Consider the following 27,376-nt stretch of genomic DNA (forward strand, 5'->3'; position numbering starts at 1 on the left):
CTTAAAAAAAAATGTAAAAGTAAAAAAATGTCACATTTTATTCCAAAAAAGGTTTATAAAAAATGATCTAATAGTTTTATATATGCAAATGTGGTATTCATAAAAGGTACAGATGACGGCGCAAAAAAATTTGCTCTCATACCGCCCTATACATGGAAAAATTTTAAGTTATAAGTGGTCAAAATAGGACGATTTTAGATTACTGATTTTGTACAAAAAGTTTTAGATTTTCTTTAAGCGGTACAAAAATATAAAAGTATCTAGCCATGGGTATCATTTTAATCGTATTGACCCACAGAATAAGGAAACACATAATTTTTAATGTAAAGTGTACAGTGTGAAAAAAAATCCTCCTAAATGTGCAAAATTTTGGTTTTCATTAAAATTTCCTCCCTAAAAAATTTTTTTTGGGGGGGGTTTGCCGTACATTTTATCGTAAAATTAGAGGTTTCATAAAAAAATTGTAAATTTGGTCACGCAAAAAACAAGCCCTTATATGGGTCTGTAGATAGGAAATATAAAAGAGTTATGGATTTTAGAAGGCGAGGAGGAAAAAATAAAAATGCAAAAATAAAATCGGCCTGGTCCTTAACTCCTTAATGACCAAGCCCATGGACCAGGCCAATTTTATTTTAGCGTTTTTGTTTTTTCTGTGGGCCAATACGATTAAAATGATACCCATGGCTAGATACTTTTATATTTTTGTACCGCTTAAAAAAAATCTAAAATTTTTTGTACAAAATCAGTAATCTAAAATTGCCCTATTTTGACCACCTATAACTTTTTCATTTTTCCGTATATAGGGCGGTATGAGGACTCATTTTTTGCGCCATCATCTGTCCTTTTGTTAGATACCACATTTGCATATATAAAACTTTTAGATCATTTTTTTATATTTTTTTTATAAAATGTGACAAAAATGCAGCATTTTTGGACTTTTTTAATTTTTTACGTTTACGCCATTCACCGTACGGAATCATTAACATTATATTTTGATAGTTTGGACATTTACGCACGCGGCGATACCAAATATGTTTATTTAAAAAATCGTTACACTTTTTGGGGGTAAAATGGGAAAAACTGACAATTTTCATTTTTTGGGGGGAGGGGATTTTTCACTTTTTTTTACTTTTTATTTTTAAATTTTTAAACTTTTTTTTAAACACTTTTTATGTCCCCATAGGGGACTATCCAATAGGACACAGCACTGCTCAGTATTATCGGTGATCTTCTGCTCTGGTCTGCTCGATCGCAGACCAGAGCAGAAGACCCTGGGAGACGGCCGGAGCTAGGTAAGGGGACCTCCGGCTGTCATGCTGGATGATCGGATCCCCACGGCAGCGCTGCGGGCGATCCGATCATCCAATCAAAGTGCAGCAATGCCGCAGATGCCGTGATCTGTATTTATCACGGCATCGGAGGGGTTAATGGCGGACATCCGCGGGATCGCTAGCAGCCGGAACCTGCCGTGTATGACGCGAGCACCCTTCCGATGCTCGCGGTCATACACAGGACGTAAATGTATGTCCTGGTGCGGAAAGTCCCGCCAAACCAGGACGTACATTAACGTCTGTGGTCGTTAAGGGGTTAAAGGAGTACTTCGCTGCCCTGTGTCGGAAATTCCGCTCCCCAGCGTCCGGAAGTTTATTGTTCCGGACGCTGTGTGCGGGCTTCCCCTGTTCAGGGCTGCCCCGCGTGACGTCACGCCCGCCCCTTTCGTGACGTCATGCCTGCCCCCTCAGCGAAAGTCTATGCGAAGGGGGCGCGATGGCCATCACGCCCCCTTCCCATAGACTTTCGTTGAGGGGGCAGGCGTGACGTCACAAAGGGGGCGGGCGTGACGTCACGAGGGGCAGCCCTGAACACGGAAGCCTGCACACAGCGTCTGGAGCAATAAACTTCCAAACGCTGGGGAGCGGAGCTTCCGACACAGGGCAGCGGAGTACCCCTTTAAGGTTAAAATGGGCTTGGTCCTTAAGGGGTTAAGCAACAAAACCTTACAATTAGCCCAGAGCAATACAGGTGATGGAGACAGCTCATCACCATGCAATAAGAATAGCTGAGAATCAGTCAGGCTAGAGAGGCAGAGAGGAATCTGACCCTCAGATGGGAGTTTTTCTCCAGAAGGCGGCATCCTAAAAAAAAAAAGGACTTTGTAACAATTAACACTTTTTTGACAATTTAAAGTTTGTTTTGTCCGGTGGTGGGTAGTAAGTTACCTGTACGGATAAGGCACGTTAAAGTGTTTAGACAAGGGCTGGTTTTCTGGTTTTGCTTTTTACCAATGTGAATAAGGCTGAATTTTGCTATTGAAAATAAAGAGGAGGAAAAGCTGTGTATTTGAACTATGTCACCCATGCTGTTTACTTATCTCTACCGAGCCAAATTCCCAATATATATATATATATATATATATATATATATATATATATATATATATATTATAGTGGATACATTTTATTCCCAGAAAGTGAGAACAGTTAGTGTTTAACATTGCAGAGATTTGCTTTGCAATCTACATGGGATTTAAAAAGTTTCCATGTAATTATTTTTATCTTATATTATGCATATTTTATATTTTTCTCCTTGCAAAGAAAATTCTGTACTCCTACAGGTTTGTGTGGTCATTCTTTGAGTTAGTGACAAGTGGCTCAAATAAAACGCTATTCTTGTGGGCTATAGTTACTACACAATGCATTAATCATTTCTTCTGACCTTTTCACTAGCAGGATATTTTAATGGAGATTAGCACCCAGAAATATATGCAGCTTACCCTTTTCACTGCCTTACAGGTGTTCACTGAAATGAAGAGACTGGTGTCACATATTTGAAAACAGTTACATTCAGTTCAAAATAAATTGAATGTCTGTATTTCTAAAGATTATCTAGTGGGTCCTTTGTCTGCTATAACAATGCTAACTGGGGCAATGGAGCATTTACATGGGAACAATGGTCGGAGTTGCATTTATACAAATGTAGGACAAGAATGGCAATGTTCCAGACCCAAAGTGTATAGCTTTTAATACTTTCTCATTTATTTCTAGTTGATTTTTCGAAGAGAGCAAAACAGGCAATTTACTGACAATATGACCATAGCGGGGCATAGCACTGCTGAAATATATTGGCATATTACTACTATTGGACATACTGTAATGGTTTTATTGGGGATGACCTATTATTAGGATCATTACTTCAGATAATGTTACTATACCCATGCCAATTTTTTGGTGGTTTAATGTAAATAAATAATGGTAATAGTGCTACTGTCATTATTATATAATATTGTATAGTAATATATTTTAGATATATAGTAAATATAACAATAATAGTTATTTTTATACAGGTAAATTAATATGTTAAACAAATGTAAGTGTAAAATGAGATTAGAATGCACAAGATTTATTTTCTTAGACAGTCTTTTTTTTTTCAAATTTTAAAACAACAGTAGGGTCCCATGTAGCGTATAAGCAGGGTATTTCACACACACAGCAGGAACTATGCTGCCTATTCTTCTAAGAGCAGACACGCAGGGCTTCCCGGCGGCAGCTGCTGCTGGGTAGTCCTGTTTGTGGGCTGTTAGAAGAATAAGCTGCATATTTCCTGCTGTGCATTTTCACGATTTTGCGCAGCGTGAAATACACTGTGCATATACTACATGGGACCCTACCCTAAAGGTACGTTTACACATACCATGCTTTCTGCGGATTTCATGCATAGAAATTTTCAGGTAATCTCATAACATGTAATCGGTTGTTGTTATAAATTGATTAAGCTTACACATATGCTGTATATTTACTAGGGTGCAGGGTTAAACTTCAGGATTGTGCTCTTTAGATGGTGATTGAACAGTCCTTTCACCAAATAAAACTTTTAATATAGTGTTCCTTGTGTAATTAGCAGACACTTTCCCATTCACTTGCCTTTAAAATTATCAACATAAATATGTTTAAAATGTATTAGAAAAAACAGCCACTAGGTGGCTCTGTTCTGTTCCCTGCAGCAATTTATACAGTGAGTTTGGTCTCCTCCTGGCCTGGCAGGAGACCAAACTCAGGAAGTGCTTTTTTGTACTGAGCATGATTGACAGCTGCACAGAGCCTCACTGAAAGCTGCACAGATCCTCACTGAAAGATGCACAGAGCTTGAGGTCTTCTATTCATCACAGCACTGCAACAATGTGAGGGCGGAAGTAGTCCCCCAGCAGGCTTCAGTGATATCATGCGTGCTGGGAAATGCCCACTTTCTTCTGCTGGGAGATTGCACCATGTGAGCAAGAATAAAGGTAAGTTACGGAGCTTTTTAAAGCTCTGAATTTTTTTTAAGGGTGGGAGGGGTGGGAGGAGTAGTTAGAGAACATTTCCTGTTATGTGATAACAGGTACTTTTTTAGTGGTACTTGTCACGTTGCTTCGGTAGCAGCATCTATTTAAAGCTCTCGAGACTTGCTCTGAGCCTGGCGGGACCAGAGGACCAATGTATGAATGTCACATGTAAAATCTATGGTCCTTCCGGAAATTTATCTTCCAATTGCCCAGAAGCCGTTCAGCATATCCTTTCTCAGAAGCGATAACAGATACCCTTTAAAAGCTTAAATTGATTCATGTAATCCTGTGGTACTGTCTGTATTAACAGTGCAAGGGCTTCTGAAAAAAGCTGATGTTTCTGATGAGGTTAAAAAACATTGTTACATTCCACTATTAATGCAGAGTCAGGTGAAGATACGAGAAAAAAAAACATAACACAACTTTTATTGTTTCTGTCTTAGCAGCACCAATACAAGCTAGATATAAAAGGGATAAACACAAATACCGTAGATCCTGGTTAGAAAAGCCAATACAATAAATGGAATTGTATAAATATAAAATAGGGACATTATTTTTTATTTTGTGTACTTCCATTTCTTTAGATTCATTGTTCACTATCCCTTATTATTTTTATTTTGTGTACTTCTATTTCTTTAGATTCATTGTTCACTATCCCTTACTCAATTTACCACTTTTGACATACTGTTTCAAAAAGAACCAGAGCCATATTTCCAATGTCCAATAAAAATGCAGAGTCTCTCTTAAAGTTGTAATTCCCTCTCCAGTAATTGGTTTCTGTGAACAACAAGTGCTCCTTTCAACAGGAATATTGCAATTATCTTTCTGAACCCTTCATTTATTGTCCAACAGCATTATCTGTGTCCCCTATAATGGAACCATGATTACTTCCCAAACACTGGACCCTGCTTTTCTGGTTACAGTCATTTATGTGTGAAAAAGAATTTTGACTAGTAGTCCTGTCATTGAAAAATTCGAACACTTCTTTACAGTAATGAGTATGACTGGAGTAAAGAAATAACATAATTTTGTGTTAAATTTATTTATATGGAAAGTATTTCTATGATATTTAAACTAATTTAAATGCTACGACATATGGGTAGTAGACATTGTCAGGGTGGCTTCACACAAGGTATTTTTAATAAAAAAATGCTTGGTGTGGGATTCATCAAGGCTTGTATGCTGGCATTAAAAAGTCATGAATTTTGGAGCAAGACTCATTTTGTTAAAAAATGTGCAACCCTGCTTGTGTTTTACGCAAAAGAATTGAGAACCTTTTTACGTCAGTTTTGTGGTGTAAAGTCTATTGCAGTAAAAAAAATAAAAATAAAATAAAAGTCCTTATACAATCTATATAGAGGGTAGCCCCCATTGCAAAATCTTCAACAGTCCACCTTCCAACTACCATCATGTTATGCTTATGGTAGAGCCCCTCTTATGTGAAAGAGGTGCTACTGGGTGGGTCCTTTATGCACCGAGGATATGAAGACTGCAATGCTTGCATTTCATTTAGCTTTTAGAATAGAGGTTGTGTGCAAAAACATGTCAGGCATTCAGAAAATACAGTAAAGCTTGTCAATAAACATAACCCTGACATCCTGTATTGCTGTGCTCTCTGAGTCATTTTATTCTCCAAGATGGTACTAATCACTGCAAGGTTAAAAATGTACTAGAGTACAAGTCAACTGGGCAAACATGGAACAAGCTGGGAACTTTGGTTTGAAAATCAGCAACATTTTGGATACAGTCCCCCCTCACCACATACTACATCTGCAGTCAAGGTTCAACCTTCTTTCTGTATTTTGTTCCACATTGAGGAAGTCTATTTCCTTCTATCCCCTTACCCTTCTAATGGCAGGGTCACACAGGGCACATCCGCAGCGTATTTGATGCTGTGTATGCGCCAACGGCAGTTACAAGGGACTGCAGATCAAGCTCCCAACAGTAGTCGTAGCTTGCTCTGCAGTTCCTCTGTGACTGCTGTTAGCACATCCGCAGTGTCAAATATGCTGCAGATGCACCCCATGTGACCCTGCCCTTTATTTATCCTTGGCACTGCAGTCTTCTAACATCTGAGAGAGTTTGCAGCTGCATGATCAATCACCAAAGCAAACATCTGTGGGTTGAGGAGCCTACTGATGGGGTGATTATTGGATGAACAGGTCAATATCCTCTTGTGTAATAGGCCCAGTCAACAGTCCATGATGTCGCGTTCATCAGCTGATGACTTCATGATTATTCTTCAGCCGCACATCTTCCCATGTTATAGGGGATGTGCAGCTGGTCAATAATGGAGGTTAAGTGCTGGATGAATGATCCAGTGAATCAGTCATGTGAATTCCAGTGAATGATAGTTGAAACGTGCAAAGACTTTTCAGATGAGCGTCAATCTACAAGATCGACGCTCATATAAGGAGAAGTCGGCCTGTCTAAAAGTGCTTTTAGAGTAGCTATACAGGATCCACTAGGTAATTCCTGGAGCATGTAAACCAGTTACAAATACACCTGGGAGTGAAATAAGAATAAGGAGGCAAAACAGTTTTTCAATATCTTGACATATCAAACTCTTTATGCACTTTCTAGAATGTATCTAAATATATCAGACTTATGTTTGAGATGTAATAAAGTATCAGGCATCCATCTTCATATATGGGGGTAATGTGAAGCTGTTAGACCCCTGTGGAAGCAAGTATACAGAACCTAGAATATAATTGGTAGCACTCTCCCATGGGGCCCAGAAGTTGCCGTACTAAACTTAGGCCTAGAAAATATTAATTTATATGATATAACTATAATTGTGCATTTTCCGACAGCAGTTAAAGGGGTACTCCAGTGAAAAACTTTTTTGTTTTATCAACTGGTGCCAGAAAGTTAAAAAGATTTATAAATTACTTCTATTAAAAAAATCTTAATCCTTCCAGTACTTATTATCGGCTGTATACTACAGAGGAAATTCTTTTCTTTTTGTATTTATTTTCTGTCACGACCACAGTACTCTCTGCTGACACCTCTGTCCCCAAAGAGCACTGTGGTCATGACAGAAAAGAAATCCAAAAAAGAAAAGAATTTCCTCTGTAGTATACAGCCGCTAATAAGTACTTGAAGGATTAAAGGGGTATTCCAGGCCAAAACTTTTTCTTTATATATCAACTGGCTGCGGAAAGTTAAATATATTTGTAAATTACTTCTATTAAAAAATCTTAATCCTTCCAATAGTTATTAGCTTCTGAAGTGGAGTTGTTGTTTTCTGTCTAACTGCTTTCTGATTACTCACGTCCCGGAAGCTATGCAGTTCCTATGGGGATATTCTCCCATCATGCACAGCTTCTGGGACGTGACATCATCATTGAGCAGTTAGACAGAAAACTTCAGAAGCTAATAACTATTGGAAGGATTAAGATTTTTTAATAGAAGTAATTTACAAATCTGTATATTTTTCCGGAGCCAGTTGATATATAAAAAAAAGTTTTTGCCTGAAATACCCCTTTAAGATTTTTTAATAGAAGAAATTTACAAATCTGTTTAACTTTCTGGCACCAGTTGATGAGTGTCCCTTTAAGTTAAAAATAGCAACAAAATGGAAAAATGTTGAAGTACCAAACATCCATTACATAATTGACGATACTAATAAGCAATGCTCAATGGAGTATTAATTTGCATCCGCTTACTATCAACTCCTGCAGTTTAAGGCTGTTTGGTTTCAATTTGTGTATTTGGCGCACTGAACTACAGATGGAGCAACTCTCCTTGGGTCAATAGAAAGGTAGAATTAAACCTATAGAAGGCAAAAGGTGACTAAGGCTCTACATATAGTTAGTTGATTACATTCCTTAATTCCCAACTCTCTCTTTAATCCTTGTTACTTTGCTGTGGTATTTTCCCTACCTATTGTTTCTCCTTTTTTCTTTCCTCTGTCATCCTTGTTATTTTTTCTTTTTCTTGTCTACCCAATTTCTTTTCTTCTTAACTTTTTTTTTATATATATAGAGAATGGGATGTATAATAGGATGCGTTTATTTTTATTAACACTTTTTTTCTCCCTCTCCTTTGTCATTATTATATATCTTGAAGTGTAAATTTTCAAATATAAATAAAACATTTTAAAAAATATAAACATTTTGACCCCTTTTAGGTGCATTCCCACAAATGGATGTAGAATTACAACCTTCAGATTGTACAGACACAGATCCTATGCCCATAGCATCTACAGAACTAAATAATATATAGCCTGGCTTCCACTACAATGTCTAGGATTCATAATACAGTAAAACCATTTTTTCCATTAAAAAAATCTGAAAAAACAAACAAACAAAAACCTATGGATTTGCTTATTCTGCTCCCTCCCTCCTTAATGGGAATCTGTTAGCTGTATATGCTGCTAAAAGTTCCACACACTTTTTAATATTTGTTGGGACATAAAAACACACTGTACCTTCCCTGGAGCTGATTGTGTTTGCTAAACGTAAAAATCTTCTTTTTATATTTAAGCCAAGTGTCAAGTGGGCAGAGCTGGACTGCTCAAGTGCTGCAGTCTGGCATGTCTCTTACCTGCCTCTCAACACCCAGCCCCTGACATACAGAGTGCTGTACATCATTCAAAGAGGGGCTGGCAAGTGGTGGAAAGAAACAAGGTGAGCCAGGGTGTGGCACTTGAGTAGCCTAAGCGCAGCCTCTTTAACACTTAAAAATAAAAAAGTAATGGGTTTTGGCAACCACCATCACTTCCAAGATAGGTGCAGTTTATTTTTATACCCCTAAGAGCTAACATTCCCTTTTAAGATATAACAAACGTTAACCAATAATTTATATGTACCCCCAAATTTTTTATAACAAAATGTGACTCCTCCTACAAAAAAAAAAAAAAAAAAAAAAGCCTTTATGTGGTCAGAGTATTTGAAAAATGAATATAGCAAGTACATAGACACTGGGAAGAACCGAAGTAAAAGATAGTTTGTCCCAATTACATTTTGAAATAATGCGATGGCTGCAGCTGTTACTGTAACATGTAGTAGCATCTCAAGTATGTAATTACATTAATAGCTGCTTAATGGCCTTAATTATTTATAAACTGATTAGGACTCTTATTACTCTTATTGCTCAAACCAAAGCAGCAGCAGTCAGCACTTATTAATACACAAACCAATGTGATGGATTACATTCATGTGAATAGAAGTAATCTTCTTGGCTATCAATGCATAAATATTACAGAAGATTTTCTTCTTTATCATGAATCTAATTATAAGTGATTCCAAACTATGAAAATCCGTTTTGAATATGTGCATCATATTAAAAAATAATTACATTCTACAGGAAATAAAGGGGTATTCTGCCAACAGACATCTTATCCCCTATCCAAAGGATACTGTGATGAACTAATTAACTAATAATGGGTATGTAGAGGTTCAGGGCCAGAAGCCTTATAAAGCCATTCCCTTATTTTAAACCCTAAAAAAAAAACTTCTGACAGGTCTGCTTTAAAGTTTTGCCTAAACTCTCAACAGTAGGTTTCTCTTCTTTTGTAGAAAACACGAAACTTATGTTCATTAGCAACATTCTGTAAATACATATGTAATGCAAGGCAATGGTATATTTTCTTCATTTACATATTTATAAGAAACACTATCTGACTTGTCATTAGCTGTCAGCAGTGACTTGTAGAGACAAGCAAAATGTGCTAGATTAAAAAAAGATAAATTCTTTGAAGCTAAAATAACTTGTCATGTGAGCAACATAAACGTTCATCTGAATGCGTTGAAAGTGAATTTATAAATTTCTGGTTTTGCATACTTGTAATGTAACTATATGATCAAATATGAGTCTATATTAGCAAAGTAAAATACTTTCGTATGGATTTAAATTAGATTTTCAATACCCAACATAAAGTTTAGAAAATATGAGAAAGAAGCGAAATTGTGCCCCTGGCAAAGCCTTCTAGTTTTACAACCATAGCAAGCCTTAGATCCTTTGTTAGGACCATCGACACTATTGGCACTTATGATTGTGTTTGTGGGGAGAAAGTATGAGCCCTCTTCCTTTGGTTAAATGGCCATGATCATTCCCATCTGGTCTTTTTATAGTATATGCCGGGCTGTGGTGACCATGCAAGCACATTTCTTGGTCTAAATGATAAGGAGTGAAGAAAACATACACTGGAAGTGGCACTGCTTCTGGGTAAATTTTCAGGAACCTTTAATATTGTTACAACATCAATAAGTTTATTGACAAAAAAAAAAAAGTAATAAAACTGTACAATCTGAGGATAAGGGAGTGCAACCAGAAATGTGTCATTGTTCTTTGTATCGTTTTATTATTTTTATGTGTCAATAAACTTATTGATGCTGTAACAATATGAAATACTCCTGAAAAATCATACAGAAGGAGTTTCATTTCTATTGTACGTTTTCTTTCCCCCTTGTACTTCTATTGACATGTTTCAGCTTAGTATACCAGTTCTACACACTGAGAGGCAGCAGCAGCTACTTGTGTATACCCCATGTATAGGGGGGAAATGCTTGAACACATGGTCTAATAAAAATGAGAGTCCAACCACATTTGGGGGTCTCACCATTACGGGTCAGTGCCCACAGGATTACACAATGCGCTATCCTCCTTGTTTTTTCCATATTCTGATCTGAATGCTGCACATGTATGCTATACTGAGCAAGGCAGCCTTTACATGTTTAAAGTCAGGTCTCTTATTAACCCCGACTGCATAAAAATAAAAAGTGAGTACATTTCACTGAATATTGGCAGTCGACTTTGTTTCCTGTTAAGAGTTAGCAGAGATAGTTGCGATAGTTATAAGACTTAATTATCCCAGGTAGTCTGGGGTTTTGCATCTCATTATCTTTAGGAATTCCAGCAAAATGTGATGGAAATCACCTGTCAAATGACCTTTTCGCTGCCCCAGTCAATTTGTATTGAAACTCTTCTGCTTTCCAATTAGTTGTTTGCTCTGCTCTTGCCCCTCTGTTTGTCTGATGTGCTACTCACTAGTTAATCTACTCATATCCCAGAAGACGTAGCACAGCGAGAGGTAAAATATTGTAGCAATCTATTCAAATTTTACAGCCTTTTGTTGACTTTCCCATTGATGTGCCAATTGTCAAGTATGTTTTCTTTCATACACTTCAATATGCAGTACATAGTGTCTAGCAAAATAACACAAAAGAGGATTAAACTAACAGCAAAGCTACATTATTATCATATTAATTTACCGTATATAATGGTTTATCTATTTTGTCAAAGCTCACATGTGTAAGGGTCGTTTCAGTAACATTTTGTAACTTTCCATTTAAGTCGGTGTTTTGCTCTTTAAGAAGTCTTAGTCTTATTGTTAAACACTGTTAACTTAGACTAGGTAGTATAAGAATGGCGAGATTTTTAACAGTGATGCATGCTGTTTGAAAATGGGGCACATGTAAGTAAAATAGTTTGTAATGTTGAGAAAAAAAGAGTCTATCAAGTTCAGCCTAAATCTTTAGGCTGAGTTCACAAATTGTAAAATGAAAACAGAAAAAAAAACATCTAGTGTAAGTTTGCACCTTCTATTGGTTTGCTTACTTTTGCAAAAATGTGTGCAAAAAGTGCCACTTTTTTTGGTACATTCAAGTCCCTTTACAGCAAGGCCATGCTTAGTGTCCGGTAAACCATACATGTCAAGAATGGCGCGATTGTGTCAAAAAAGTGTCTAAAATAATGTATGGTGCATGTCATGTATGATTTTTGGGGCAGACAGTTTTGTTTCATTCCCCTAGTGTTTTTTCTTTTTTTGAAAATTCAATGAGGTCAGTGCTTTTTCTTGCTTGTGAAATTTTTTGGCCATTTTGTGCACTTTTTTGAACATTGCTTTTTTTAATGTGGCAGTTCAAAAGGTTTATTATGTTAACAATAAGGTGAGAAAATGTTACCCAGATGAGGATAGGATGTGGGTTCCTTTGATGGGTCTCTCTTTATGACAGCTTCTTCTAAAGTTTTAGCTTTAAATGGTTACACCAGATCAGGAAAGCTATGCAGATTTGTAAATTGCTTCTAAAAAAACAAACAAACAAAAAACATAAGTCCCCAGTGCTGCTGTATGCCCTGGAGGAAGTTATATAGTCTTTCCAATTCAACATGGTGCTCCATGGCGCTACCTCTGTTGGTGTTAGGAACTGTCCACAGCAAAAGAGGTTTGCTCCTGCTGTGAAAATTTTCTGTGATGGACAGAGGTGGCAGCAGGGAGCACTATGTTGGAATGAAAAGAACTACACATACAAAAGCTGATAAATACTGGGCGTCTTGATTTTTTTTTCCAATAGAAATGATTTACAAATCTGTCAACTCTGGTAGAATGTGTGAGCTGTATAGGATTTCAAATCTGTAAGGAATCCCAGCTGGAGTGGCATGGGTTGTGAGAGACTTTAGCTCAGTAGGAAGTCAAATCCAAAACTTTGATGACTTTACCCACAGGGCTGAATATCTAGAGCTGGGTCAGTCGTACAGTATGTGGGTCTATGTGGGCAGTGTGAGACTTCAGACTTATATGGAAGAGGTAGTGAGCATTTGAAGGGGAAAGAATTGCTGCTCTGTGGCTTGTAACATGGCCTGTGTATTCCCACAACTAATGTGTATGAGGTGTGCTACCTCTCCCAGGACCGCAGGTGTTTAAGGAAAAAGGGATAGGACATGTTGGATCTCAACCTGTCTGAGGCTGGGTTCACACTACGTTTTCTCCCATACGGGAGCGCATACGGCAGGGGGGAGCTAAAACCTCGCGCTCCCGTATGTCACCGTATGCGCTCCCGTATGTCATTCATTTCAATGAGCCGGCCGGATTGAAACGTTCGGTCCGGTCGGCTCATTTTTGCGCCGTATGCGCTTTTACAACCGGACCTAAAACCGTGGTTGACCACAGTTTTAGGTCCGGTTGTAAAAGCGCATACGGCGCAAAAATGAGCCGACCGGACCGAACTTTTCAATCCGGCCGGCTCATTGAAATGAATGACATACGGGAGCGCATACGGTGACATACGGGAGCGCGAGGTTTTAGCTCCCCCCTGCCGTATGCGCTCCCGTATGGGAGAAAACGTAGTGTGAACCCACCCTGATTCTGTTTTCCAAATGGAGATAAGCGACAGGCAGGGAAAGGGTCTATTCACACAGTAGAATTTCCACATGCGGATTCTGCATGGATTCAGCACCAATTCTGCACAAAATCTGCACAAGCCAGAAACTACCCAAATGAATGTGGAAGCAGAATTGGTGCGGACGTGTGGAAATTCTGCCGTGTGAAGTGTGTATATCCCCGTATACTGTTAATATATTATAAATGTAAAGGCTTGTTTAAGTTCTTGATGATTTAGCCAGGACCTAAAGCTGTGTGTGTTATGTAACATTTAGTTTGCAAATAAATAAATGCAACAACAGCAAACTCATATGTGTAATATTGTACCACATTATCTAAAATTATCTCTACAGATGAGTCCCATCTTTAAGGACACAGTGCTTAAAGGGACATTTAATGCCACACTTCCAAACCCTTTGCTAAGTCACATGGAAATCCCTTCCAAAAAACAAGCAGAAAATCTTCTATTCTGTCTGAGTGTATGATTTGATATCAACAACTATACATGGTAAGTCCTTATTTCTTAAATGTGGACTCTAACATCTATTAAAAATTGTTCTTTTAAGAAAATCTATTGTATTGATCATTACGTTCTCACTGGTACAAGGATGCTGTTATATGTAACATGTTTGAAATAAATGTGTGATTTTTAAATATACATGCTGTTTACATTTTTGAGCAATGTTAATGAATAATGCACATGCATGTGTAAAAATGCATACATCTTTTAATGTCTTTAATGAGCATTCAAAAACGGCACATAAAAGCTACATGTAACTCTGGAACTTCCAAAAAAAAAAAATTATAGAATTTATTAATGTGCAACTTTGTGCAGACAGGAAGGACAAGGCAATCTCGTAGTCGGGGACAGGCAGGAAGGTCAGGACAGGCAGCACTGGAGCATGGACAGGAAACGTAGCAAGGAGGTCTTGTACACAGTAAGGCAGAACACAAGAATGACATGCTTTCTATAAGGCTGTGGGGCACAAAGATCCGGCAAGGGGAAACAGGAAGTGCTGACACTTATAGTGTCAGCAAGCAGCAGTAACCAATTAAGGGTGTACTGGCCCTTTAAATTGCAGTGAGCCGGCACGTATGCGCCCTAGAGGGCGGGTACACACACGCTGGCAACCTGGGACAGCGAAGGAAGCAGGAGGTGAGTAACGGCCCGGCATTTGCATGCGGGCGCATCACATGATACGAACCGCAGGACCGCCGACAGAGGAGGACGAGACGGGAGAGCGCTCGTGGCAGGCATGTCTGGCCGGAGCGCTAGTTTTAACAGTACCATCCCTTTGGTCTTTCCCTCTTTTTAGGTCGCAGAAAATTAAGACCAGGTCACGGTCCAAGATATTCTCCTCTGGCTCCCAGGACCTTTCCTCCGGACCAAACCCCTTCCAGTCCACTAGAAAATAACGTCTCCCTCTGAGGGTCTTTGTCGCCAGAACCTCCTCAACCTCGAAGACATCAGAAGGACTAGACACGGGAGTAGAAACAATATCTACCTGGCCATTCATCTGATAAGCAGAAGAAAAGTCCAACTTGATTTTTAGACGTGAACAGAGCGCCAGAACTTGGAAACAAATTGCACTCCACAATCTGAAACTCTGTGAGTAGGAAGGCCATGTAAGCGAAAGATATATTGAAGAAAGTGTTTCGCCAGCTAAGGAGCAGATGGAAGACCAGGTAAAGATAAAGATAAAGTCCATAGCAATGTGAGACCAGGGAGTTTCCGGAATAGGCAAAGGCTGTAGGAGTCCTGCAGGACTCTGCCGTAGAGTCTTGTCACGAGCACAGATAACACATGAACAGACAAAATCTGTCACATTGTGCTCTAGGTGTGGCCACCAATAATGCGGAGAGATTAACTGAAAGGACTTCCGTACTCCTGAATGTCCAGCCAGTAAAGAAGAATGTCCCCAGTTCAAATCTCTACATCTCAGTTGAGGTGGCACGAAGGATCTTCCAGGTGGAACCTGCTGGAGGTCAACTGGAGCAGCAGAGAAAATCCTCAGGTGGTACAATTTGCCGTGGAGTGGAATCCAGCCCAACCACATCAGATGACCTAGAGAGGGCATGATGTTCTCATCCGCAGGCAGAAAATGGATAAGGAAATTGAATTGGGAGAAGAAAAGAGACCATCTGGCCTGCCGGGGATTCAGATGCTGAGCGGACTGAAGATACAAAAGATTCTTACGGTCTATGTAGATACTGACTGGATGAGTAGAGCCTTCGAGTAGGTGATGCCATTCTTCCAAGACGAGCTTAATGGCCAACAGTTCACAATCTCCAATGGAATAATTCAGGTGAATTCAGCAGGTGAATTGGTTTTGGAGAAAAAAAACACAAGTTACGGTTTTACCCCTTGTGGTCTTTTGGGTCAGAATGGCTCCAGCTCCTACCGAAAAGGCATCTACTTCGAGGAAGTTTTCCTGGATGGGGTCTCGATAAAATTGGAGCAGATTTCAATCAGGAAAAGGCTTCTTCGGCCTCAGGAGACCAGGATTTGGGGTTACTGTTCTTCTTGTAAGAGCCATTATTGGAGAAATCGAAGATGAGAAGTGTGGAATAAACTGTCGATAGTAATTGGCAAACCCCAGAAAGCATTGTATAGCCGCAAACCAGTACGTAGAGGCCAGTTAAGAGCCGAAGACAACTAAACAGGGTCCATCTGGAGGCCTTGATTGTAGACTATATAACCAAGAAACGGAAGGCTTGTCTTCTCGAAGAGACATTTCTCGAGTTTTGTGTAGAGACGATTGTCCCGTAGGCGTCGTAAGACCTGTCATACATGTGTGCGATCGAGCTCCAAGTTGGGTGAGAAGATCAGGATATTATCTAGATACACCACAAGACGTGTAGAGAAGATCACGGAAGATGTCATTGACGAATTCTTGGAAAACGGCCGGGGTGTTAAAGAGACCAAAGGACATGACAAGGTATTCGTAGTGCCAATCACAGGTATTAAAGGCCGTCTTCCATTCGTCTCCTTCGCAAATTCTGATGAGGTTGTATGCTCCTCACAGATTCAGCTTGGAGAAGACCTTAGCACCCAGCAGGTGATCAAAGAGCTCAGAAATCAAAGGTAAGGGGTACCGATTTTTTATTGTAATCATATTAACCCCTTAAGGACTCAGGGTTTTTCCATTTTTGCACTTTGGTTTTTTCCTCCTTACCTTTTAAAAATCATAACCCTTTCAATTTTCCACCTAAAAATCCATATTATGGCTTATTTTTTGCGTCGCCAATTCTACTTTGCAGTGACATTAGTCATTTTACCCAAAAATGCACGGCGAAACGGAAACAAAAATCATTGTGCGACAAAATGGAAAAAAAAACGCCATTTTGTAACTTTTGGGGGCTTCCGTTTCTATGCAGTGCATATTTCGGTAAAAATTACACCTTATCATTATTCTGTAGGTCCATACGGTTAAAATGATATCCTACTTATATAGGTTTGATTTTGTCGCACTTCTGGAAAAAATCATAACTACATGCAGGAAAATTTATACGTTTAAAAATGTCATCTTCTGACCCCTATAACTTTTTTATTTTTCCACGTACGGGGCGGTATGAGGACTCATTTTTTGCGCCGTGATCTGAAGTTTTTATCGGTATGATTTTTGTTTTGATCTGACTTTTTGATCACTTTTTATTCATTTTTTAATGTTATAAAAAGTTACCAAAATACGCTTTTTTGGACTTTGGAATTTTTTTACGCGTACGCCATTGACCGTATGGCTTAATTAATGATATATTTTTATAGTTCGGACATTTACGCACGCGGCGATACCACATATGTTTATTTTTATTTTTTTTTACACTGTTTTATTTTTTTTATGGGAAAAGGGGGGTGATTCAAACTTTTATTAGGGAAGGGGTTAAATGACCTTTATTAACACTTTTTTTTTACTTTTTTTTTGCAGTGTTATAGGTCCCATAGGGACCTAAAACACTGCACACACTGATCTCTCATCCTGATCACAGGCGTGTATTAACACGCCTGTGATCAGCATTATCGGCGCTTGACTGCTCCTGCCTGGATCTCAGGCACGGAGCAGTCATTCGTCGATTGGACACCGAGGAGGCAGGTAAGAGCCCTCCCGGTGCGATCCCGCTTCATATCGCGGGAGCCGGCGCAGGACGTAAATATACGTCCTGCGTCGTTAAGGGGTTAAGTCCTCTGTAATCAATACAAGGATGAAGAGAACCGTCCTTATTTTCAACAAAGAAGAATCCAGCACCGACAGGAGAAGATCATTTTTGGATGAAGCCCTTCTGGAGATTCTCCTCAATGTATTGTGCCATGTCTTGCGTTTCGGGAACAGACAAGGGATAGATTCTTCCCAGAGAAGGCGTAGTCCGTGGCAGAAGGTCAATCAGGCAATCATAGTGATGTGGAGGAAGACTCTGAGCCTGATTTTCACAGAAGACATCAGAAAAGTCCTGTAACAGAAGAAGCAGGCCCAGCAGGGAAGGAGACGGCAAGTCTATCTTAGGTTGTGGAAACGCCAGACAGTGGTTCTGGCAGTAGGATCCCAAGCGTGTGATCTCATCAGTTTGCCAGTCTAAAGCCGGGGCGTGAAGTTGTAGCCAAGGGAGACTGAGAAGAAGTTTCAAAGTACAATGAAGAAGCACATAGAACTTGATCTTCTCCTTGTGCAAAACTCGCACTTGCAACAAAAATGGTAGTGTGCAGAATTGCACCGCATGGTTAACACATTCTCCGTTGAAAGAAGAAATGTACAAAAGTTTGACGAGCCGCGTCACCGGGAGAGTGTGTTCATGGACCAGGGAGGCATTGATAAAGTTTCCAGCTGAACCGGGGTCTAGAAAGACTGAGGCAAAGAACGATTGTAACACTCACGTTTCTGAAGACAGGAACCCCGGTGGATGTGGATCCGCTGGACCTGTTTGGCAGATGACTCGGACCGTACCAGGGAGCGTTCACCAGAGCCCGTTGTAAAGCGGGATGGACTTGCTGCGGCACGCGGCACCCAGGTCTCTACCCCTGGCACGGCTCGACCACACAGGCGGATGAGGAGATGCGAGGCACAGGAGGGATAAGGCAGCTTGTAGATTGGATAGCAGAAGGTCAGGGCAGGCGGCACAGTAGGGTAGTCAAAGCGAAGCAGGAGTTCAGTAGGCAGGCGGCAGAGGAGTAAGGTCAAGTCACAAGAGCAAGAAATCTCATACACGGCATGGCAATACTGATGAACGCTTTCTCAAAGGCACAAGGCAACAAAGATCCGGCAGGGAACTGAGGACTGTGGAGGAATCTATAAATGAGCCACAGGTGGGTTACACTAATAAGAGTACTGGCCCTTAAATCTTAAAGCTCCGGCGCGTGTGCGCGCCCTAGGGGACGGGTTCACGCGCACTGGAGCAGAGAGGCAGAGGCAGGAGATACACTCGGAGAGTGACAGACTGGGGCTCGCATGGAGAACGTTCTGCTGCCTGCAAGATCCTCCAGCATGACCGGTTTGGCGGTGGGTCAGTAATGGTGTGTCATTTCTTTGGGGGGCCGCACAGCCCTTTATGTGCTTGCCAGAGGTAGCCTGACTGCCATTAGGTACCGAGATGAAATCCTCAGACCCCTTGTGAGACCATATGCTTGTGCGGTTGGCCCAGGGTTCCTTCTAATGCAAGACAATGCTAGACCTCATGTGGCTGGAGTGTGTCAGCAGTTCCTGCAAGAGGAAGGCATTGATGTTATGGACTGGCTTACCCGTTCCCCAAACCTGAATCCGATTGAGCACATCTGAGACATCATGTCTCGCTCCATCCACCAACGCCATGTTGCATCACAGACTGTCCAGGAGTTGCCATCTCATCAGGAGCATGCCCAGGCATTGTAAGGAGGTCATACGGGCACGTGGAGGCCACACACACTACTGAGCCTCATTTTGACTTGTTTTAAGGACATTACATCAACGTTGGATCAGCCTGTAGTGTGGTTTTCCACTTTGATTTTGAGTGTGACTCCATATCCAGACCTCCATGGGTGGATAAGTGGTGAGGAAAGTATTTCATACGATTAGTTCATTCAGATCTAGGAGTTCTTAGTGTTCCCTGTATTTTTTTTGAGCAGTGTATAACTAGGTCATTAAAAATTGCAATTGTAGTTAACCCCTTAAGGACCCGGGGGTTTTCCGTTTTTGCATTTTCGTTTTTTCCTCCTTACCTTTAAAAAATTATAACTCTTTCAATTTTCCACCTTAAAATCCATATGATTGCTTATTTTTTGCACCACCAATTCTACTTTGTAATGATGTCAGTCATTTTACCCAAAAATCTACGGCGAAATGGAAAAAAAAATCATTGTGAGACAAAATTGAAAAAAAAACATTTTGTAAATTTTGGGGATTTCCGTTTCTACACAGTAAATTTTTCGGTAAAAATTACACCTTATCTTTACTCTGTAGGTTCATACGATTAAAATGATACCCTACTTATATAGGTTTGATTTTGTCATACTTCTGGAAAAAATCTTAACTACATGCTGGAAAATGTATACGTTTAAAATTGTCATCTTCTGACCACTATAACTTTTTATTTTTCTGCGTATGGGGCGGTATGAGGGCTCATTTTTTTGCGCCGTGATCTGAAGTTTTTAGCTGTTTGCTACAGAGGAAAATCTTAATTTTTTTAATTTCTTTTTTGTGTTCACAGTGCTCTCTGCTGACACCTGATGCCCGGATCAGGAACTGTCCAGAGCAGAAGAAAATCCCCATAGCAATCCTATGCTGCTCTGGACAGTTCCTGACACAGACAGAGGTGTCAGGAGAGAGCACTGTGGACAACACAAAAAAAGAAATTCAAAAATTAAAGAATTTCCTCTGTATCATACAGCTGCTAATAAGTACTGAAAGGATTAAGATTTTTTAATAGAAGTAATTTACAAATATGTTTAACTTTCTGGCACCAGTTTCCACCGGGGTACCCCTTTAACAATGTAGTATTTTGTCTATTACCTATTATGTTAAGGCCAGAGACGTGGATTTTTATATCAATTCACCATAATTTTCATTACCATGAAATTACTATATGGACAGTGGTGAAATCCATGGTAAAAATCGCATTTGTTTGGATGTGTCCTACAAGATGTCATTTACTTGCCGCCAAGCTAAACCACCTGCTTATTTTACCTGTTCATATTTGCAGCATTTCATCCACTTGTGAATTTAGCCAAATCATATTATTTATTATTCTTAATACAAATAATATTTAACAGGATGAGAGTAAACATCTCAGAGAAAAACTATTTAAAACTAAATTCAATAGACCTCCTCTAAGCAAATACAAATCTGTGATACAGTAGAACTTTTTATTTTGTTTATTGATTTAGGCCGTAACTGCTGGACATCTACAGAACTGACACAACTATATCAGGGTTGTTGGTTTGTTTCCAATGTAGGCTCTTTTGTCTATTATAAAATATAGGCTGGGGAATTCATCACAGATGTTGAGATAGAGATGGCAGGCTTTCACAGGAAATGGACTGAATCTAGTACTTATAGTGCACACTAAAATTTAGACACACAAATATGATAGTTTCATAATTACTAAGCAGAGAATAACAATAGAACATAACAAAATACCAAACCTATTATATCTAAAAGAACTGAGCCAAGGGAACATTAATGCTTACAGCAGGTGTTTTTATTATCACTCCATTGTCATCAGAACTGTTCAGGACTTTTCAAAGCAAATAATGGCTATAAAGAAAAGTCTAAAATGCAGATATATGATGTGACCAAAAATTAGCATTTTTGGCATTTGGTATTTTTTTTAGGTTTACGCCATTTAATGTGTGGGATCATAAACATTATATTCTAATAGTTCAGACAATTACACGTGTGGTGATACCAAATATGTTTATTATTTAAATTATTTTTTTGTAAAATGGGAAAGGAAGGGTGATTTATTTTTTATTTTTTTATTAGGGGAGGGGAAGCTCTTGTCCTCATATCCAGTCCTCATATCCCGTCCTCAGGTTGGGCTAAGTTGTGATGAAGATATTGTGTACTGAAAATAGAAGGGACATGGCTCTGTAGGAGTGGGCGTGATTTGTAAGCCCGCTCAACACACAAAAAGGGTCAAAAATTGTTGGGGTGTGGCTTTGCAAGAGGGGTCTGGCTTTTGGGAGGGGCTTGACCAGAGATGCAGAGCGGAGCTTGTGGAGTAAGGTACCAGAAGTCTTAAAGACTTGCATGGGTCTAGGGGGTAGGTTAGGGTTCATTTTACTATCCTATATTTTTAGTTGACCGATAAGTAACTTTCGTATAAAGTTTCATCGAAATATCTAGACCATAAATTTCCCATAGACTTGCATGGGACTTTAAACAAAAACCCAAACCCAGAAAAATGGGGGGGGGGGGGGGGGGGTAGGGTTTGTTTAACAATCCTATATTTTTAGTTGACATATTGGTAACATGTGTACCAAGTTTCATAGAAATATCTTCCGACATTTGGAAGTGATGCTAGAACATCATGGAAATTTGATGAGCTCCCGGAATGTGGGGTTTGATGCTTTAGATGCCGTGATCTGTATTCATTATGGCATCTAAAGGGATAATGACCGCCAGCGGCTGGATCGCCTTGGCCCATCATTAGCAGTGACTATCTGGCTACTGATAGTAGCCGACACTCACCAATATGAAGCGAGCACAGCTTGTTTCATAGTAACTTAGCTCTCCAGGGCATACAATATGCCCTGATGTATTATGTTCCATATGTCAAGGAGTTAATCCAAAAGAAAGTAAATGGTGTTAAGGGAGGGGGGTCATGCTGGTGCAGGTAAAAAAAAAAAAAGAGAAAAACATAAGAAAAAATGTTTTTCTTAGAATTGTCGGTGATTTTTTATTTTCCATTTTACCATCTATATTATAAAGTAACTCTGCAATCTTGCAGTTTTCAGTCTAGTCACTAGGCTTAATATTAGAGACTTCTTGTACTATAGATTTACAGAAATACAGTGCAAGAATGCACCATTATATAGTTACAATAGTTTTAGTTTAGAGGTCTGTCTCTTTAGAGTGCTCTCTGCTGACATCTCTGTCCATTTTAGAAACTGACCAGAGCAGGAGAAAATCCCCATAGCAAACATATGTTGCTCTGGACAGTTCCTAAAATTGACAGAGATGTCAGCAGAGAGCACTGTGCTTGTGATGTCAGCAGAGAGCTCTGTGTTCCAAAAAGAAAATAATTTCTTCTGTAGTATTCAGCAGCTAATAAGCACTGGAAGGATTAAGATTTTTTTTATAGAAGTAATTTACAAATCTTTTTAACTTTCTGGAATGAGTTGATTTAAAAAAAAAAAAGTTTTCCTTTAAAGGGGTACTCCGGTGGAAAAAAAAACATTTTTTTAATTCAACTGGTGCAAACAAGCTAAACAGATATGCAAAGTACTTCTATTTAAAAATCTTAATCCTTCCAGTACTTATCAGCTGCTGTATACTACAAAGAAAGTTGTGAAGTTATTTTCTGTCTGACCACAGTGCTCTCTGCTGACACCTCTGTCAATGTCAGGAACTGTCCAGAGCAGGAACAAATCCCCATAGCAAACCTCTCCTGCTCTGGACACTTCCTGACATGGACAGAGGTGTCAGCAGAGAGCTGTGTAGTCAGACTGAAAATAACTGTACAACTTTCTCTGGAGCATACAGCAGCTGATAAGTACTGAAAGGATTAAGATTTTTATATAGAAGTAATTTACACATCTGTTTAACTTTTTTGGCACCAGTTTAGAAAAAATGTTTTCCCACCGGAGTACCCCTTTAAATAATATTTCTAAATGCTATTAATAGCTCAGACAAGATGGCTGTTCCTATAATAATATAAAACAAAATAAAAAAGAACATCTATACTTTCTAAAAAAAAAAAAAAGGATAAATTCACTTTGAAGAACTGCTGTAAATCCTAAAAAATACAGTTTTAGATGGTAAAATATATGACAAAATAAAGACAAAAGTAGACAAAAAAGTGAAATGCAAAGTCTGAACTTGATTGTCATGTCTCTTATTATATATATATATATATATATATATATATATATATATATATATATATAGGGGAATATGCAAATCAGCTCATTACATCACCTTTTCAAGCGATGTACCCTGGTATCAGCTTAGCTCCAGTTACGGAATATAAAAAGTTAATCGGGATTAATGCCAAGCCAGAACTCTCTCTCTCCAGAAGGAAAGAGCACCCATCTGCAGACAGCTGTTTCGGGGTACTTGCCCCTCGTCAGTACAGAGCAGGGTAATCTGGCTTGGTTGAGATGAGGGGCCTTAGACCAATGTTATAATTTACATAAAAAGCCAAAGAGGGTAAAAGGAAAAATGCTCTTGTTTTCATTTTCTATCGACTGTACTGCACTTGGGATCCATGTGACTTCCATCGAATAAAATATTGAATGTGCACTAGAATAATGTTACATATGTACTTTTTTTTATTTGTGCTGGGCTACTATATGAATGGATATTCAAAATGTATGTGCGTGGATTCATTTATATATTCATTCTCCACAGTTGCCTGTCGGGAGCTACATCCTGCAATCTGCACTTCTACGGATTGGATCCTGCATTACTGTTCACTGTGAAGAGACCATCACATGGCTCAACAAACTACAATATGCGACCACTTGCAACCGGGGGAAAATGGCTATTATTACTGATTGTTTGTTTTTACCTATAATACAAATAAATTTAATAAAATTAGTATGATTAAATAATGGTGTAGTTGCGTTTTCCTCGGTTTACATTCCTTTTTTCTCAGTACCTTCTGGTTCAATAAATAAAAAAGTAAAAAATAACAGAAGAGAATGTCCCTGATTTACTATTATAAACCCAACATGTTTTGTTGGGCTGTGTGCCATATTCTGGCGCAATGCGCCAGAAATTATATCTGCGCCAGAATTTGCGCCCGATTTTGTGCCAGAATTGAAAAAACCCTGACCAACTCCCCAGTTTACTGAGAAAACCCAAAAAAGGGGCATGGCCGTTGTGAAAAGGGGCATGGTTACCAAAAAAGGGCGTGTCCCCGACATTTTCACAAAAACCCAACATATTTATTAAGGTTTCCACAGAAAATGTGGTGGAAAAACCTGACAGATCAGAACATATGTAAAAAAAAAGCAAAGTGTAGGGAAAGTGGAAAATGTAGAGAAATCTTAGTAAATACCATGGAAAATAAATTGTGGGGAATTAAAACCCACAAAGAAACCTACACAACACTCTTAGTAAATCAGGGCCAATATGTTAAGATGCATTAGAGGAGGAATGGTTCATGGCCTTGTGTCAGTATTTTGGTGTAAAACAGCAACACAATTTAGTGCGTGCCATATTTGTATTAAAGCTTGAAACTTTTTACTTCTCTCTCACTTTTCAAAACTGAAAGAAGTGTACAGGTTTGACCTAACCCCTTAAGGACGCAGGACGTAAATGTACGTCCTGGTGAGCTGGTACTTAACACACCAGGACATACATTTACGTCCAAGCTGTTTCATGCCACAGCGGAACCCGACAGCGTTATTCTGTGAAGTTAACTGCTGTTTTCTAACAACAGGCATCTTCACACAATGCCTAGGGGGAACTTAATCCCCTCCTGTAACGGCGATCGCCGTGATTGGACAGAACATTCATACTGTCTTATCACGGCGATCTGGGGACATTGCGACCCCCCGATGACCCCGGAGTGGATAAAATCGCGGTATTGGAGCTGTCCGACACAGCTCCAATCACCACTCACTAAAGGAGGGAGGTGGAAGGATAGCCACCCCCTCCGATCGCTGCGAATGGCCGGCCCAGACCGGTCCGGCCAATCGCAGCGCTCTTCGGTGTTTGAATATCTCCTCCCCGCGCTTTGCCCGCTCACTCGAGTTCGGGCACAGCGCGGGGAAGGAGTTCAGCGGCGGCTGCGGCGGGTACCTGAAGATCTGCGGGTCAACGGCGGCGATCAGCAGCAGCGATCAGCGGGAGACCGGGCGGTGCGCGGCGGAGCCTGGAGGAGACCATCTGCTCTGTGCGGCAGTTCTCCCCGGGCACTGCGCGGTAAAGAAGATCTGCGGCGGCTGCGGCGGGTACCTCTTAGCGGCGATTCCCGGCGGGAGATCGGGCAGCGAGTGGCGGAGCCCGACGGAGCCCATCTGCTCTGTGCTGCAGCTCGTTGGTAAGTGAGGGTGAGCTGTAGAGCAGGCAGGGACAGTTAGTGTACAGGGCTGTTCTGCACCTGCACTGCTCTGTGGGTCTGTGTGACCCATCAGAGCATTTGCAGTAGCAGCCTGCATCCATATTTTTGGTGGGTGCAGTGTTTTTTGTAATTTTCTCATTTCTTTCCTTTTTTTTTTCTTTGCTTTTTGCTTTTTCTTTTCTTGCAGCTTTTTTTTCTTCTTTTTTGCGGTCCGTGCCAACAGTCGCAGTTCTGCACTGTGTGGCCAGACCGGACCCTACTGTTGTGCAAGCACTACACTACAATACACTATTACACTATTCACAAATAAAGTTAGTGAAAACACTACATTTAAACACACACACACTTACACACCCCCCGAATCGCCCCCCTGTCCCATCCCGTCCCCCCCACGTCCCATCCCGTCCCCCCAAAAAAAATTATAATATCCCGTAGAGGGTTCATGTTTTCGGTGGAGGAGGCATACGCCATGCTTGCCTCTGACTCCGAATCCGTCAGTGAAGGGGAAGAGGAAGACCCTACCTTCCTTTTTTCTTCCATCATCCAGTGAAGATGAACCCCCCCCAGGCGGCGCCGGCGCTTGCCCCGGGCAATGCCGGGGGAGGCTCCCCAAACTAGTAGCCCTGGCCCCCGTACGGTGTTCCCTGTCCACCGTACAAGTTTCCCTGGCCCCCCTATAGGTGACCCCGTCTGGACCCCAGTTCCAGACGATTATGCGCCACTGATTCCTGGGTTTTCTGGCCGCCCAGGAATCCAAATTGACACCACAGGCCTCACTGAAATGGACTTTTTAAAGTTTTTTTTCAGTGAGGACTTTGTCAATTTGATGGTGGCGCAAACAAACTTGTATGCCGAACAGTTTGTGGCCCAGCATCCCAATGCTTTTTTTGGCTAGGCCCGACAGATGGACCCCCACCAATGCAGCTGAGATTAGGACATTTTGGGGCCTCATGCTGCATATGGGCCTGGTCAAAAAGCCGTCTATTAGGCAATACTGGAGTGAGGATGTTCTGTATCACACTCCCCTCTACAGTATGGCCATGACACGGCCACGCTTTGAGGCAATCCTCAAATGTTTGCATTATGTTGATAATGCAACGTGCCCGTCCCGAAATGATCCCACATATGACCGCCTATTCAAAATCAGGCCGGTCATAGATCATTTCAGTAAAAAATTTGCAGAGGCATATGTCCCCCAAAAGCAGGTGGCCATTGACGAGTCCCTTATTAGCTTCAAAGGTAGACTGAATTTCCGTCAGTACATTCCCAGTAAAAGGGCAAGGTATGGCGTGAAATTATACAAGCTCTGTGAGAGTACCTCAGGGTACACTTACAGATTTAGGGTGTACGAAGGGAAGGATTCCCGCATTGAACCCCCAGAATGCCCCCCCATCCTGGGAGTTAGTGGGAAAATTGTGTGGGAACTGATGTACCCACTGCTTGATAAAGGTTACCACTTATACGTGGATAACTTTTATACAAGCATCCCCCTCTTCAAGTCTCTTTCCGCCAGAGCCACTGCTGCTTGTGGCACTGTGCGGAAAAGTCAGCGAGGCCTTCCAACAAATCTACCACCAATCCCTAGGGGTGAATATAGGTCCGTTACTAGTGAAAATCTTCTGTTGGTCAGATATAAGGACAAGAGGGATGTCCTTATGCTGACCACCATTCACGGTAATGGCAGCACCCCTGTCACTGTACGAGGTACCACTAATACGGTCCTCAAACCGGATTGTGTCCTGGGGTACAATCAG

The 27,376-nt window shown here is 40.4% G+C and overlaps 1 protein-coding gene across 4 annotated transcripts in view; it reads left to right on the plus strand.

Annotated features, from left to right (window-relative positions):
• The window catches only part of STPG2 (sperm tail PG-rich repeat containing 2), a 677,454-nt gene extending 653,304 nt beyond the window's left edge, over positions 1-24,150 (plus strand). For 2 of the 4 annotated variants that reach the window (XM_056567160.1, XM_056567167.1), the window contains exons 14-15: positions 13,781-13,935; positions 23,963-24,150. In XM_056567160.1, coding sequence (XP_056423135.1) covers positions 13,781-13,912 — 132 coding nt within the window. In that variant the 3' untranslated portion in view covers positions 13,913-13,935; positions 23,963-24,150. Of the gene's footprint in view, positions 1-13,780; positions 13,936-23,962 lie in introns of those variants that run through there. The other 2 variants (XR_008891455.1, XM_056567176.1) reach the window with 2 other exon arrangements.
• The last annotated feature ends 3,226 nt before the right edge of the window (positions 24,151-27,376 follow it).

This window comes from Hyla sarda, chromosome 1 (genome assembly GCF_029499605.1).
Source record: "Hyla sarda isolate aHylSar1 chromosome 1, aHylSar1.hap1, whole genome shotgun sequence".
NCBI classification, from domain to species: Eukaryota; Metazoa; Chordata; class Amphibia; order Anura; family Hylidae; genus Hyla; species Hyla sarda.